Source organism: Castanea sativa, chromosome 4 (assembly GCF_040712315.1).
Source record: "Castanea sativa cultivar Marrone di Chiusa Pesio chromosome 4, ASM4071231v1".
In the NCBI taxonomy this organism is placed as follows: Eukaryota; Viridiplantae; Streptophyta; class Magnoliopsida; order Fagales; family Fagaceae; genus Castanea; species Castanea sativa.
In genome coordinates, this window is record NC_134016.1 from 788,106 (window position 1) to 802,659 (window position 14,554).

The 14,554-nt window shown below is 32.9% G+C and overlaps 1 protein-coding gene across 1 annotated transcript; it reads left to right on the top strand.

The window, feature by feature from the left end:
* Positions 1 to 874: 874 nt before the first annotated feature.
* Positions 875 to 6,948, top strand: LOC142631675 (outer envelope pore protein 37, chloroplastic). The gene is made up of 6 exons (XM_075805904.1): positions 875 to 1,434; positions 2,201 to 2,287; positions 2,659 to 2,829; positions 3,019 to 3,113; positions 5,858 to 5,978; positions 6,460 to 6,948. The coding sequence occupies exons 1-6, from the start codon at positions 1,024 to 1,026 to the stop codon at positions 6,589 to 6,591; spliced, it is 1,017 nt and encodes a 338-aa protein (XP_075662019.1). The 5' UTR covers positions 875 to 1,023; the 3' UTR covers positions 6,592 to 6,948.
* Positions 6,949 to 14,554: the final 7,606 nt, after the last annotated feature.

Sequence of the window (14,554 nt, forward strand, 5' to 3'; positions counted from 1 at the left end):
TAATAAAATCAAAATAGCAACAATAATCAATTTTTAATTCAAAATTTCAGGTCGCTATAAATTCTCAAGATTTGGCTACATCAAGGATTGAAAATAAAAAAAAAATCCTACTCTAACTTGCGGTGATTATGCATTAGTTATTTAATATATATATATATATATATTTAAATTATCTATACATATATTTAATATTTTCTATGCATATCCTAATTATAATTTATATTTAATAAACATATTCTTTTACATTTTTTAAAATACTTTTATCTCTTCTAATTTCTTAATATTCTCACAATAGCTCTTTTTCTTTCTGTTTCATCAATGTCTTATCATTCTCATTAGTATTATTAAAATATTTCCAACTTGCACCAAATCCCAGCTTACTCTGCTCTAACCTCGTCTTATTGCCATCCCTAGCCACATTTTTTTTTTTGTCATTCTAGTTTATTTAAACCATGCATACAAAATTTAAGTACATTGTAACACGTCATTAATAGAAAATGTCTCAGCATATATCTCTAATAAATCCATTCAGATAACTGATTTTACATTTGTTATCTCTAATAAACAAAATATATCTCCCTACGCACAAATACATGTGTTTAGGGTTCAAACGATATTTCAATGGTAACAACATTCCCTTTTTATGTTTCATACATGTGGTTTAAAGCCCTAATCTCCCCTCCCTTACTACCAACTTAATTAAATTTTTCTTTAAAAAAAAGTACACGTGAAGTTAAGAAAAAATTAAATGAAAAAAAAAAAGAAGAGAAATCATTCATCCTCATCTACATTTCCGCCCAAAAACCACAACCCCATAAAATACCAAAAAAAAAAACACTATTATTACTAGTCTCTACTCACTAACCGATATTCCAAAATCCAATAGTCACTCACACATTCACCCACCTTTCACTTCCATTTCATAACATAATTCAAATTCACTCCAAACCTCTCTCTCTCTCTCTCTCTCTCTCTCTCTCTCTCATACACCAAACCAAATCAAACCAAACCAAACCAAACCCAATGGTGGATTCACCATCAGACCCACCTCCCCCGTACCCCAACCAGCTGGTCCCACGAATATCTCCTCCTCCTCCATCACTACCACCACCACCACCACCACCACAACCACAAGCACAGCCCTGCAAGTTCACGTTCCCTCCTCTAAAGAGGCCCCCCCTGAGAGTAACCACCGAGTTCGACAGTGACAGCTTCCTCTTCTTCCACAAAATCTCTTGCAAGTTCCTTGACAACTTGGCCAAGCTCAAGTTCTCTTTCCAAAACGATAGCCAGGGCGAGATTATCCAACCCCAACTCAGCCTCATCACCAAACACCTCTCTGTTCACTACGATTTTGAGGAATTCAATGCTCTCCTCAAATCCTCTCTCCAGCTCGGCTCTAGGTTGCAGCTTCGTGCTCTCCATGATGTCAAGGTCCTTCCTTTCTATCTCTCCCTCTTGCTCAACTTTGTCTAAATTTATGGTTTTTTTGGGTATATTGGGTGCTTTGGTGAAATGGGTTTTCTTTATTTTCGAATGGCTTTCTCTCTGCATGTCTAAATTTATGGTTTTTTTGGTATATTGGGTGCTTTTGGGAAGTGGGTTTTCTTTGTTTTCTTATTGGCTCAATCTACATGTATCATATTTTTCTTTCACTCCTGCACGTCTAAAGGTATGGTTTTTTTTGCTATATTGGGTGCTTTTGGGAGATGGGGTTTCTTTGTTTTGGAGTGTTTCAGATGCAAATGTTCAGAGTGTTGTTTGTTGATGCTTGGTTATGAAATATGAATTCTGTTTGTTTGGGGTGAAATTCATCTTTGGGATTGAAGTGAAGAAGGCTTTGATTGTCACTTTGATCTTTCAAATGTTTTGGAACTCCTAATGACCGAATTCACTTCTTTAATAATGTTGTAATGCAATAGGACGTGGTTCTGATTTGTTTGACATTGGTGCTTCATTTTCAAGAGCTTTTCATAGTCAAAATTCAATGTATTGTCGTGGATGTTTGATGTTTGAAGCTTGATTTTTCCTTTCTTATAAGGAGCTATGATTTCAGGAAAACATAGGTGTAGTACTTCATATTGCTGTTTTATGTTATGTTCCTTGTTTCATTTTGCATGGATGCCTGTAATTTATATATTTATTTATTTAATCTATTTATGCTCTTCTACCATCTCTTTAACATGTCATTAACTTTTAGGCACATCAAGGAGAGCTGTCAATGGTTGCAAACCTTGCTGATCCTGGCTATGCATTTGAATTGACATCTCCAGTCCCATCTAGTGTGGTGAGTATTATCTTTCGCATTTAAGAGTTAAAAGTTGTGTCATTTTCTCATTTGAGCCAAGTTTTGGAGTTTTGGTTTTGTGGGGCATTATAATGTGACATAGAATTTCAACTCTATTTGGCTGTTCCATATATATCTGCTAGCCAAGTACTTTCTTCAATTTTCCCTTTTGTATACCAACCCCCTCTCCCCCTTTTATATATATAGACACACAAAACTTATCAAATATTGTATATTTGCTGAGTATAAAGTATAACCCTTAACACCATTTCAGTCAGTATCAAGTGCAATGCCTCTTCTGCTTATATTTCCAAATGAAGTCCTAATAATCTTTAGGAGTTATGACCATGGTTACCTTCTGAATACTGCAGCCCAGAGCAACCCTTAAATTTCCCCTTGGTGAAGTATCATTAGAAGAAAGAGAAGAGGAGGAAGTCAAAAGAAAATTGTCTGTGAATGGGATTTTTAAAGGCCATATTTTGAATGGAGTTTGCACTGCTCAATACAAGGATGAAGATGTGAATCTAAGATATGCCTACAAGGTTTGCACTTTGCATTTTATCTTTCACTTGACTTTTTTCGCCTAATTCCATGTGATAGATGACTAGACTTTTGCTATTCTATAGTTCCTTAATGCTGGGATTGTTTGAATTTAGCTCTTTGTTTGTTTCTCGATCTTTTAAATGTTTCATTTCTCAGACTATGTTGATGAAAGTTTGAATTTACTGCAGGATGAGCAATTGTCATTCATCCCAAGTGTTTCTTTACCTTCAAATGTATGTTCATTTGCATTCAAGCGCCGGTTTGGTCCTTCAGATAAATTGAGGTTAGGAAGACTCTCTCTCTCTACACTTGAAATGTTTTGTTCTGTGGTCCATGATTGATTGGTTTGGTCTAATTTATAACTAGATATATACTATTTTAGTTTGGTTTTAATTTATTGTATTGGAACTCTTACCTAGGTGTTTTTTTTTTTTTTGGTTTACTAACACACAACAACAACAACAACAACAACAACAACAACAAAAAAAAACATTGCCTTAGTCCCAAATTTTTGGGGTCGACTATGGATCCTTAACAAATTAGCCAGGGTTGACCACATGGATTTTTTTCCTCTATTCTATTCTATCAAAAGTCATACTTTCTTAAACTTTCTTAATTGATATATCCTTTTTTACGTTTACTAATGCTATTTTTGGTCTTCCTCTACCCTTTTCATTCTCTCAACTTAAATCAACTTACTTTTTGTTACCGGTACATTAGTCACTCTTCTCTGAATATGACCAAACTATCTCAAACAACTCTCTGTCTTTTTTTCGTCAATTAATAATTGAGTAATATAATTTTATTAAAAAAAATAAGAAGAATAAAGCTTGAATAAACAAAAAGTGTGTGAAACGTGTAGATCACAGTCCATGGCAGCAGTCATCCAATAATATAATGATAAAAAAAGAAAAAGAAAAAAAGATCTGGTAACATGCTGCAGAAGTTCAATACCATCAAAAGACCTACTACTCAACTCTCTCTAAATCATTTTCATTACTTAGAAGGAAAAAAAACTCCAAATCTTTATGCTGCTATGGGCTACCAAACCACCTTTGCCAACACAAGCACATCATGCTTCCTAAGAGACAATGAATAAGGAAAACAAAAATGACCAAGTTTCTCTTGCAAATCAAACAATTGAGTAAAAGGTGACAAACTAATTCCCCACTACCTCTGTTTATAGAATTCCAATATATAGCATTCTTCTTTTGGAGATAAGTGTATTTCTAAAATCTTTCACAATGTGGCTGTCCAAATTAAAAAAGAAACTTTCCAAGGCATCTTGACACCCAGATACCCTTTCAAGGGAATTTCATGGCCTCAGGCTCTCTCAAAGCATCATAATAGGACCCATCCTCAAATTTTCTAGACCATGTTAACCTCCAAGACATTTTATCCTCACTCCTCACCTCTACCAGAAGGGAAGTTAGAATACAAGATGTCAAAAATATTAGCTTTGGATTGTAATTCTCAATCTTGAAAAGCACAGGCAAACTGAATATTGTAATGGTGGACTTCTTTTTTCTCTGTTGAAACATCTTGTATCGAACTAAAAAGGTAAAAAATATAATGGGGCAGCATGGAGTATAATAAATTTTCATTTAACTATTATTTAGCAATCCCCTTTATGTGTGTGCCCAAACTACCCCTTAATGCCCTGCACTTAGGCTAATTCTGTTACTCCCTCAATATTGCCTACTGGTACCAAACTACCAATTCACTTATATTATCCCCTTAGCTTCAAATATACCCATGTTTTTCAGAATCTGCCCATAAAATAAAATCATGTCATCTACTATTTAACAAATAGTGTATGGAATATCTCCATAAATTCCCCTATTTCCTCTACTATTTATCATCCTACAACGTATGAACAAGAGTAGTGATAAGGGATTTTTTTTTAATTAATTTCAACTCTCTAGAACTAATGAAAAAACAAAGGATCAGCTGGGCTGCCAGTAACCAAGTTAGAAAACCACACATTAAAAACGCAAACCACACCCATTTTGTCCATTTTTCACCAAAACCAAATCTGCCCAATCAATAAATCAAGCAATTCCAGGTGGCATGGTTACCTTATAATATCCAGCTTACTAATACCCTCATAGTCAAGCTTACAAGATGATGCTTATGTTGGGATAATATCAAAACCCTTGCCATACCAATTTTAGCTCCAAGTATTTCTCTCATGAAGGGGTTGGTGACACTTGAAAAGCATCACATGGTCCTTGGCCTTGAGTGCCCTTCAATGGGATTAATCTTCCATGGAAACCATCCACTGTTTATAAATTGCAACGACAAGATGTGTGAAACAATTAGTGAAACATGTTGGGTAGAAGCCTAGAAGTACCAGAATTGTGTGTTTTTGTGGCAATGCCAAACACATATGACTTACATGCCCATCTGTTATTGTTGACATGGCCAGTAATTATATTCACCTCTCAAATTGTGGATTGCTAAATTGTGTGTATAATGGCTTTTATTTGCTATTTTCTATTTTATTTATTTCATGTGGATAATTGGTGTGAATATCTATTATAAAGACTATCAAATGGTGAATGCAAATTATGCCTCTAGATATAAAGAGTGATGGATGCGTTTTGTCATTCTTATTTCCCTTTTTATAATATTTACATGCTCTGACACAATTCTGCACCAATGGTCTTTAGACCAAATCACCAAATGTCATGTCCTCCCCCATAAAATAAGGGGTGGAGGATGAGGTCATGGGTTCAATCCTGTTTGGAATTTTGTGTTATATTTGCCTATAAAAACTCATTTGGAAAAAAAAAAAAAAATTAAGAATTCAGTAAAGCAGAAAAAAGGGGGGAGGGGGGGTTTGGGGGATATTGTTTCAACATTTAGAACCATGTTAAAGTTGCACACAAGTTAGGAATACAAAACCTTTTAGGGCATGAGAGAATGCATACAGGTTTTCATTCTTTGCTAGGCTTCATTTCGTTCATTCATCTATTTCCAGCTTATTTTGCAACTTATGATTTGTTCTGATCATTCAATGGCCAGCTACTGGTACAATTTTGATTCCAACTACTGGAGTGCTGTGTACAAGCACGTACATGGCAAAGACTTCAAGTTTAAAGCTGGTTATGATTCAGAGGTGCGCCTTGGCTGGGCCTCTCTTTGGGTAAGTACTCCTATTTGCTTCATTGCTTCTGTTATTAAACAAATCTTTTTCTTTATCTTTAATTAGTTGGGTGGTATAAAGATTTCACAGCTGATAATTTTCTCACCATAGGCATGCTTGTTATGAGCTATTTGGTGCAGGAATGTCAGGTCTTTTGAAGGATTATTTTCTGGTGTCTTTTGATCATTGGCTTATTTTTATGAGCACCCAAAGAACAGTGAGCTTAATGGATGGTTGAGATTGCTTTGCTCATATACTTCTAAATCACTAGCTTAAGTTGTAATTAGAGAGTAGGATAGCTTTGACCATGTGTTTATTTCTTCATCACTTCACTGTATACTTTGATAAGACATTCTCCAATATAGCAAAACGAGTTTATCAATTCTACAATTATAGATTAGTTAAATTTATTGTAAGAGAGTTGTTTTTGTCTGGAACATTGCACTAAGTTTTGCTTGGCTTTATAATGATCTGGTTTCAGGTTGGAGATGAAGGTGGCAAAGCAAAGACGGCTCCAATGAAGATGAAAGTTCAATTCATGCTCCAAGTGCCACAAGACAACATTGGATCTTCAGCCTTGATGTTCCGGGTCAAAAAAAGATGGGACATATGATCTTATTCTGGACAGCCTGTTCTCCTTTCTTATACATTAAATATTGGTTCTATATGGTAGCCCAGCTTGTTACATCACGGCCCGTTGTACTGATGCTTGTTGCTACATAATGAACGTCATTTGGTTGTTATTCTCTTTGAAATTAGAGCTTTAGTGGCCATCATGTGACAGGAAGATCATATAGAATTTTAAGAGAATTCCAAATTTCTAACTACATAAAGCTATCTCCTGTTGCAATGACGTTCATAATTTATTTGCTGCATTGGGTGATAGGGATGCATGGAACTACCCCCTTGTACTCTGAACTGTTCCATCTTCATCTAACCTTCAAAGAAGTACTATAAGACGATTAGATAAGACCTTTTTTTTTTTTTGTATGCATTTTTGTCTGCTAATGTTGAGCCACTTGGTTATTCAAGAATGTGATGGCTTCATATTCTCTGAATTCATATACCCAAATCACACTAGGTATTACCGAATTGGGCCATTGTGGGATTCATCATTCGTGGGTTTTTAATGTGTCAATTCAATTTTGTAATTTTTTAATGGAAGAAAATGTCACATCACTTAACTTAAAAAGATGCCACGTTATTTTTTGATAGCCATGTAGGCATTGCACTAATGTTGGTTAACAAAAAGACTAATATTGTTTATTTTTTAAACTAAAGGATCAATATTAATTGCGTTCACTAAGTAAATTTCAAAGACTGATGATGTATTTTGGCCTATATTTTCAAGGTTTTCTATTTGACATGGTAAATGGAGTCTTGTTCCAAAAAAAAAAAAAAAAAAACTCCCTAACTTTGGGTCAAAATCAAACTAAGCCCTACTCTTCTAATGAGGATTGGCTCAAAGCCTAGGCCCAAAAAATTGTGGCGAAAATTGATCTTTTGAAAATGAGAGAAGTACAAGAAATACAAATTATAATTTTTTTTTCATAATTATTGGCCTAATAAGTTTTGCTTGCGATTAGTTCACTGAAGCAATATTGCATTCAAATGCTCTTACTACTGCTACCAATTATAGCATTTCATCTTGGTAGTAAAAAAATGTGAAAATTTTTGTGTCTTGAATTATTGAAAAAGAAAAAGAGTGGCTTGTTTACTCTCTATCTACCTTTAAGAAGATCTTCAAAATATTGGGTCAATAAAAATTGTACCCAATTAAAACCCTTTTAAGTATTTTATTATTATTACTAGCTTTATCACACGCTTTTGCACCTGCGATGCGGTTTTTGTTTTTTTTTTGGTCTAGTGTCATAATTTCCTTTTTTAAAATTTTGGATAAGTTTATTTTCAAAACATGGATTAATAGGAGAGTGTCTTATTTTGTAAGTATTTTAAGTAGTATTAGAGATATATTTTTACCAGATTATTCTCAAGTTTTCTCCGGGTTAAATATAAGGTTTATGGATATTTATGAACCATATAAAAGTTCAGTCCAAAAAAGAGAATCCTTTTATAAACAGTATAGATTATTATTTCAAAAGTGTGTTGTGGCTTGTGAACTCTTTCATTTAACAGCTTGAGACACTTTTTTTTACTTGAGATGAAAATTTTTCTCTAGTATAATCTAAGTTCTTATAATATCGACCACAAGTCCCTGCACATGAGTGGACATCCTCTTCAAACAATATGCTTCTCGCAAGTACGAAGGTAAGTAAAACATGAAACAACTAATATTATGTTTAGTTGCATAGAAAGCCGGTGAAAAGTACAACAAAATTTATATTAACAACAGAGCAAGACTTAGGTACAGTACTTAGGTGCTGTTCCTTAGGTTCCTCTTTTAAAATTCTGCCATATGGCTTTTTTCTCATTAATGGAAGTGTATTTTTTAAGTTAAGTAGCCACATGGCAGAATCTTAAGAGGGGAACCTAACAAACAGCACCTAAGGTACTGTATGTAAGTTTTGTCCTTAATAACATATGTGCAAAAATCCTGATACACATTACACACTCAGGGCCTGTTCGGATATCGCTTATTGTTGAAAACTGAAAATTGAAAGAAAAATAATTTTTAAATGTGTGAATAGTGCCGTAAGACCTAATTTTAATGAAAATTTTATTGAAAAAAGAGGTTTGTGGATCCCATGAATTGTGCACGGGACCCACTAACAGAGACGCAACCGCTGGAAAACACGCAAAATGCGCTTCCCAAACTCACACTTAGGGTCTGTTTGGATACCGCTTATTTTGCTGAAAACTGAAAACTTATTGTTGAAAATACTGTAACAAAATAATTTTTAAAATAAAAAAACCTAAGAAAACTTTTTTTTTTACCAGAAAAAGGTAGAATAGGTACATTTAAATGAACAAAAGTATAAAAGGTGTAGGCCAGCTGTATGGCTCAGGACACTGTAGCAAATTTTAATAGTGCGGTTTTCACAAGTTGCAGCTCCATGAACAGTACTGTGGGGGCCACTAAAAAACGCAAACGCAAATGCACATATATTCATTGCAATCCAAACGGTCACTTAGAGTATGTTTGGATACCGCTTATTGCTGAAAAATGAAAACTGAAAATACTGTAACAAAATCATTTTTAAATGTGTGAATAGTGTCGTGAGACTCAGTTTTAATGAAAATTTTGTTGAATTTTGTACTTATGGGTCTTATAAATAGTGCACGGACCCACGGTTTAAATCACATACACACAGAAAACGTATTCAAACTAACACTTAGCAATGTACACTCAATACACGTTATATCCAAAATTGCATGTATGATATTCATAATAAAATGTGAACAGTAATAGTGTACAATTGCTAGTGTGTGATAATCACTGTTCTTAACATCTTTCACTGGTCTTGTTTTGTTGTTCAGGCCGAGCAAGCCTCTTAATTCTGACTGTAAGCCTCATCGAGAATTGCAAGGATCTCCTTTTATCTTGTTCAAATGAAGGCCGCAAAAATGGAACACAAAGTAAAGGTGACTTATTGTGTACAACCACAAAAGAATTTGAATTTAGTTGCGATTTTCACTGTTGGGTTGAAACCCAATATCACTCTTCTGGACGCAAGAATTACAGAGTGAAAGTAGAAGAAGTGTGTTTATAAAGGGAAACTAAAAATCCCAAGTGACTACTATGTGGATCAAAGTAGAGCTGTATACAGTGTGGATGATGGGGTTTTGAGTGTTCGGGTACCTACAGGCTACAAGAGAGCTCCTGAGACTTGTGGAGTTGGCGTACCAGAGATTCCTAATCCATAGTTTTTGAAGTATTTTGTTTAAAATTTTACTAAGTTGATGCCTTGTGTTACATGGGTTTTGACTATATTTGATACATTTCATGTTTTGTTGCTTCAAACTTTCAGTTTAAATGCTAGGTTTCAGCTTTTATTTTGAACTAGTTATAAATATTACTACATAAATATTCCATTTCTTCCCCATGTTTGGAACTAAGGCTCCCGTATTTCCCCCATACACTTTAAGGCACAAAGAGGTATCATTTGGATCAACTCACCCCGTGCTCCGTGTTTCAACTTCAAGCATTATCTAATGGCAGGTCTGCTCTTCTTCTGCTATTTAATGATGTGCTAGTTTATTCACTATAATGTTAGGGGTTATTTGGTGTTTTAAGGAGCCATTATTTAGGGGTTGTATGGTAGCTGCTTTTAAACATCGGTTTTCAGTGTTAAAACAACTGACATGTATTTTTATAACACTCAAACACATATTTTCACAACATTGAAAACTGAACAACAGTACTCAAACACTGCTACCAGACGAGGCCTATTTGTTGGTTTTTATTTTATTTATATTGTGTTATGAACTGGAAAACTGAAATGATAGTTTGGTCTTAGAGATGGCTAATCTCCTGAATGGGGGTGAGAGAAGGGAAATTTGGGGTAAACTTAGCTTGATCATTTATTATTTGCTTATGCTCTTAAATAGTCTCAAGCAGAATGCTCAACTAGGAAATTCAAATTACAACTTAATAGTTCTGCAGCAAATTCAAATAATGAACTAATCCTAATAACAACTTGAAATGAGATAACATTCTAATCCTAATCAACAACTTGAAATAACAAGGGAATAACAATCGGATAGCAATAAATTTGGATGGAACTTATTGATAACTCCTTATCTGGTCATGCAGCATGCTTATCTTCTCCCACAAGTTTAGGTGTTTTACGCAGAATGGTCTCATCCTTGTCTGAAATCCGAATCATAACATATTGTTATTATAATTTTTTTTTATGGATTGGTGGAGGGCAATTTATGTTAATGTCTGACGGTGCATAGATTTTTTTTTTTTTTTGAAAGGGATGGTGCATAGATTAAGAAACGATAAAAGTATTCTTATTTTTTATAAAGAAACTTGAAGGTTTCACATGATCATTGGCATTACTCAAAGCATGCCAAAACAAATGCTTTAGATAAATATGCACAAGGTACTTATCTGCTTTCTAAACTTCATTTGTATCAAATGATACCACGTGATTGTGATACCGCTAACATGACATCATTTGATACCAAATATCTTATCATTTGTCTGCATACAATTTATTATTTATTGCAATGTAGTGCGTATAAATTGCTCTTTAGCTATTTTTTTTTCAAATTATTTTAAACATTGGGTGTTGTGCTGGACATGTTCCATCTGATACTCTGATAATGCCATCAAATCTTCTATCCAATTCTTTTTAATCCCATTTTGTGTTCACAAATTAGAACTTTTTAATTAATTCCTTATTGAATGCCTTTTTCTTATGTCACACACCTAATCTAGCTGTTCACAAAGCCAAGGCCATCATGGAGAGATGCATGTTACACTATGATTTGAGCTCAATTAATCCATGTGCCTACCTTGCATTGTGGATCTTGGAAGCGGTGAATTTCAAGTACTAAAAAAACTGAAGTCATCTGTTTGATTAATGATGTTACTCTTTTGGTTTTATGTGACATCCTGAACATTTTATATGTGGATCTCTGTTTTCAGGGTACTTGTTATTTGTTACTTCCAGAAAGTATAACTGGTATTGTATTTTTGAGTTGTGACTTATAATTTGAGGCGAAAATAGCCAAAAAACATCTTTTTGCAAACTATGTTACAATTTACCATTGTTTTGAAAATATGTAGGGATCTACCACTTTTTGGGTACTCGAGTTTGGTAAAATTGAGTTTTTCATGGTATTACCATGGAAAAATTTTGAAAATTTTTTATGGTACCACAAAAAAAAAAATCCAAAAAATTTAAAGTATATTTTTTCAAAGAACTCAAGTTGCACAAACTCAAGTTTTAAAATAGTAGTACATCACTACATATTTCCAAAATAGTGGTAGATTGCTAATTTTTTTTGCTAAATAGTGGTAGTGGGCCATTTTTTCCTGTAATTTAATGATATCCTAGCTGTGCCTGTGTATGTTTGAGCAGTAAACATATAAATATACTAATTTGGTGTCCACCACCACCACCGCCAAATGTTAGCTTAATGGAAATATATGTAGATACTGTAAGTCTGTAACTAGTAATGTCGAATCTAGTCAAAAGTCAATCAACTGTTGTGGGTGAGAAGCCGTACTAAGAACCTTGGACCTAAACACCAAAGCAAAGGCGATGAAGCATCCTAAATGATCAGGCTGCTATGACGTTCCTTATCTCATGAGTCATGAATCATGAGTCCTTAAATATTCTAACTTTATTTTACATAATAATTATCAAAAACAGTTTTAGTTTGAAATAACACAGAGACAGAATAGTTTTCTTCTTTTAGATGGCAGAAGAAATAAATAATTAGTGCAGTGCAGTGATACAAATTTTTTCACATATGTTATGATTGCCACATATGAGCAATGTTTATTACACACACTTACACACAACCGTATACTCGCCACTTTTGTACATAAATCGTGACTTTAACTTATAGTTTCAGTTCAATAAGTGTGCTATGTGTATAAGAGACATTAACCTAATAATATTAGTGTTAGTAGTGGGTCCATGTAAAGTTATGTTGTCCTGTTACCACTTTTGTAGAAAAAGATATGAAAAGAAAATTATGACCCTAGGATTGCTCTAAAAGAAAACCAACAAAAATAAAAAATATGCTCATGATTTGAAGCTCTTTAGAATACTTTTTTTCATTGCAAAAGGTATGATTAGAACATGGAATTTTCTTTTCTAAGACTTCAATCAGCACTTTGTTGGACTCTTTATTCACAAACAAATATGCAATGTAAGATCATTGCAATACTTTTGTTGTTGTTGTTGCAGCAAATAGTGTGATTAGAACATGGAATTTTCTTTTCTAAAACTAAAACGCCACTTTGTTGAACTCTTGTTACCCAAGAAAAAAAGGCAATTGGCAAACAAATATATGTAAGATCATTGCAATACTTTTTTCAGTTGCCAACAACATGACTAGAACATGGAATTCTTTTTTTCTTTTTTTTTTTCTAAAAAATTTGAAACAACACGTTGTTGGGCTCTTTTACCCAAGGAGAAAAGACTTAGCAAACAAATATGTAAGATCATTGCTAATTTGCTATAAAAATTGTAAAGCCACATGCGCTGCAAAAAGTTAAAAAGAACACATAATAATAAAAGGACGATTTCTATCTAGCATATGTTCTACATTCAACAAAAGGTTGCTCGCTATTAATTAAAAAAAGAAAAAGAAAAGGGAAAGCCTTGTATTTAGTGAGAAACCAAATTTTATAAAGTTTCACTTTTTAATTATGAACTTAGAGCATTCGCAGTTGAGATGGTGTATGCCATATCTTACCAAGATTTACCATTTTAGCACAAAAAAACTTCAACGACTCGCCTGTTAAAGTTAAAAAAATTTGAAATACTACTACAGTACCATCGCAACATTCTAAATCCAAAAATTGTAATGGTACTATAACAACATTTTAAATCCAAAAATTATTATTTTATTCTACCTACAAAAGTCTGCCTCCTCTCTCCATTGTCTCATTCTCTCTCTCTCTTCAAAATATATTATTTTATTATGTTAATATATTATTTTATTGTGTAGATATATTATTTTATTGTGTAGATATATTATTTTAATGTGTAGTATGGTAAAATAAAAATTAGGATATTAAGTGTATTGAAAAATAGTATTGTATAATTAATAAAGTAGTTTTTTAAGATGGTAAAATAGAATATGATGGAATTGTCGGATGGGAATGCTCTTACTAGGACTGAAGCAATGGAATATAATATAATTATAATTATATTATTAACTTGTCAAATGGTAAAAATGCTTTCGTTCGTGTTTGTATTTTGTATATATTTTTTATTAACACAGTGTTATACCAATTTCAGGTTTTTGTTATTTTAACTAAATATAATATAAAAAGTACTCTATTAAACCCTATAATTTAAAGGTATAACAAATTATATTCTATAAAAAAATATTAAATTAAACTCTGAAGTTTTAAAAATTAATAAATTAAACTATATAATTTAAAAAATAACACATTAAATCCTAAGATTTTAAAAATTAATAAATTAAAATCTTGAACTTTTAAAAAATAACAAATTGTTATCAGGTGTCTTGTAACCCAACTGATACTTCTGGGCGTCTCCAACGAAGCCACTTAAGTTCAAATCTCACTTTTCTGATTGTGACTATGAAGTTATTAAAAATCAAAATTATTCTAATAAAAAAAATAACAAATTAAACCTTTGTTGATTTACAGTACTTTCTAGTGATTAACTTATTACTTTTGAAATTATATAAAATTTTACATCCCTAAATTAAAAGTTTGAAAAGATAAGTTTCTTGTATTTTTTTCATATTTATCTTGATTTATCATGTGGTAAAATTCCATTCTTTTTTCCAAAAAAAAAAAAATCAAAATATCTTTATTCCCTTCTTTTGTGCTGATTTTGATGGGTAAAAAGATTCAAAGCTGACCATCCTAAATCACTTTTTTACCAGTCAAAAAAAACAGTGAACAAAAAGGTTACATGAAAAGGGAATCCGTTTTCTTATTTATCTCAAACTAC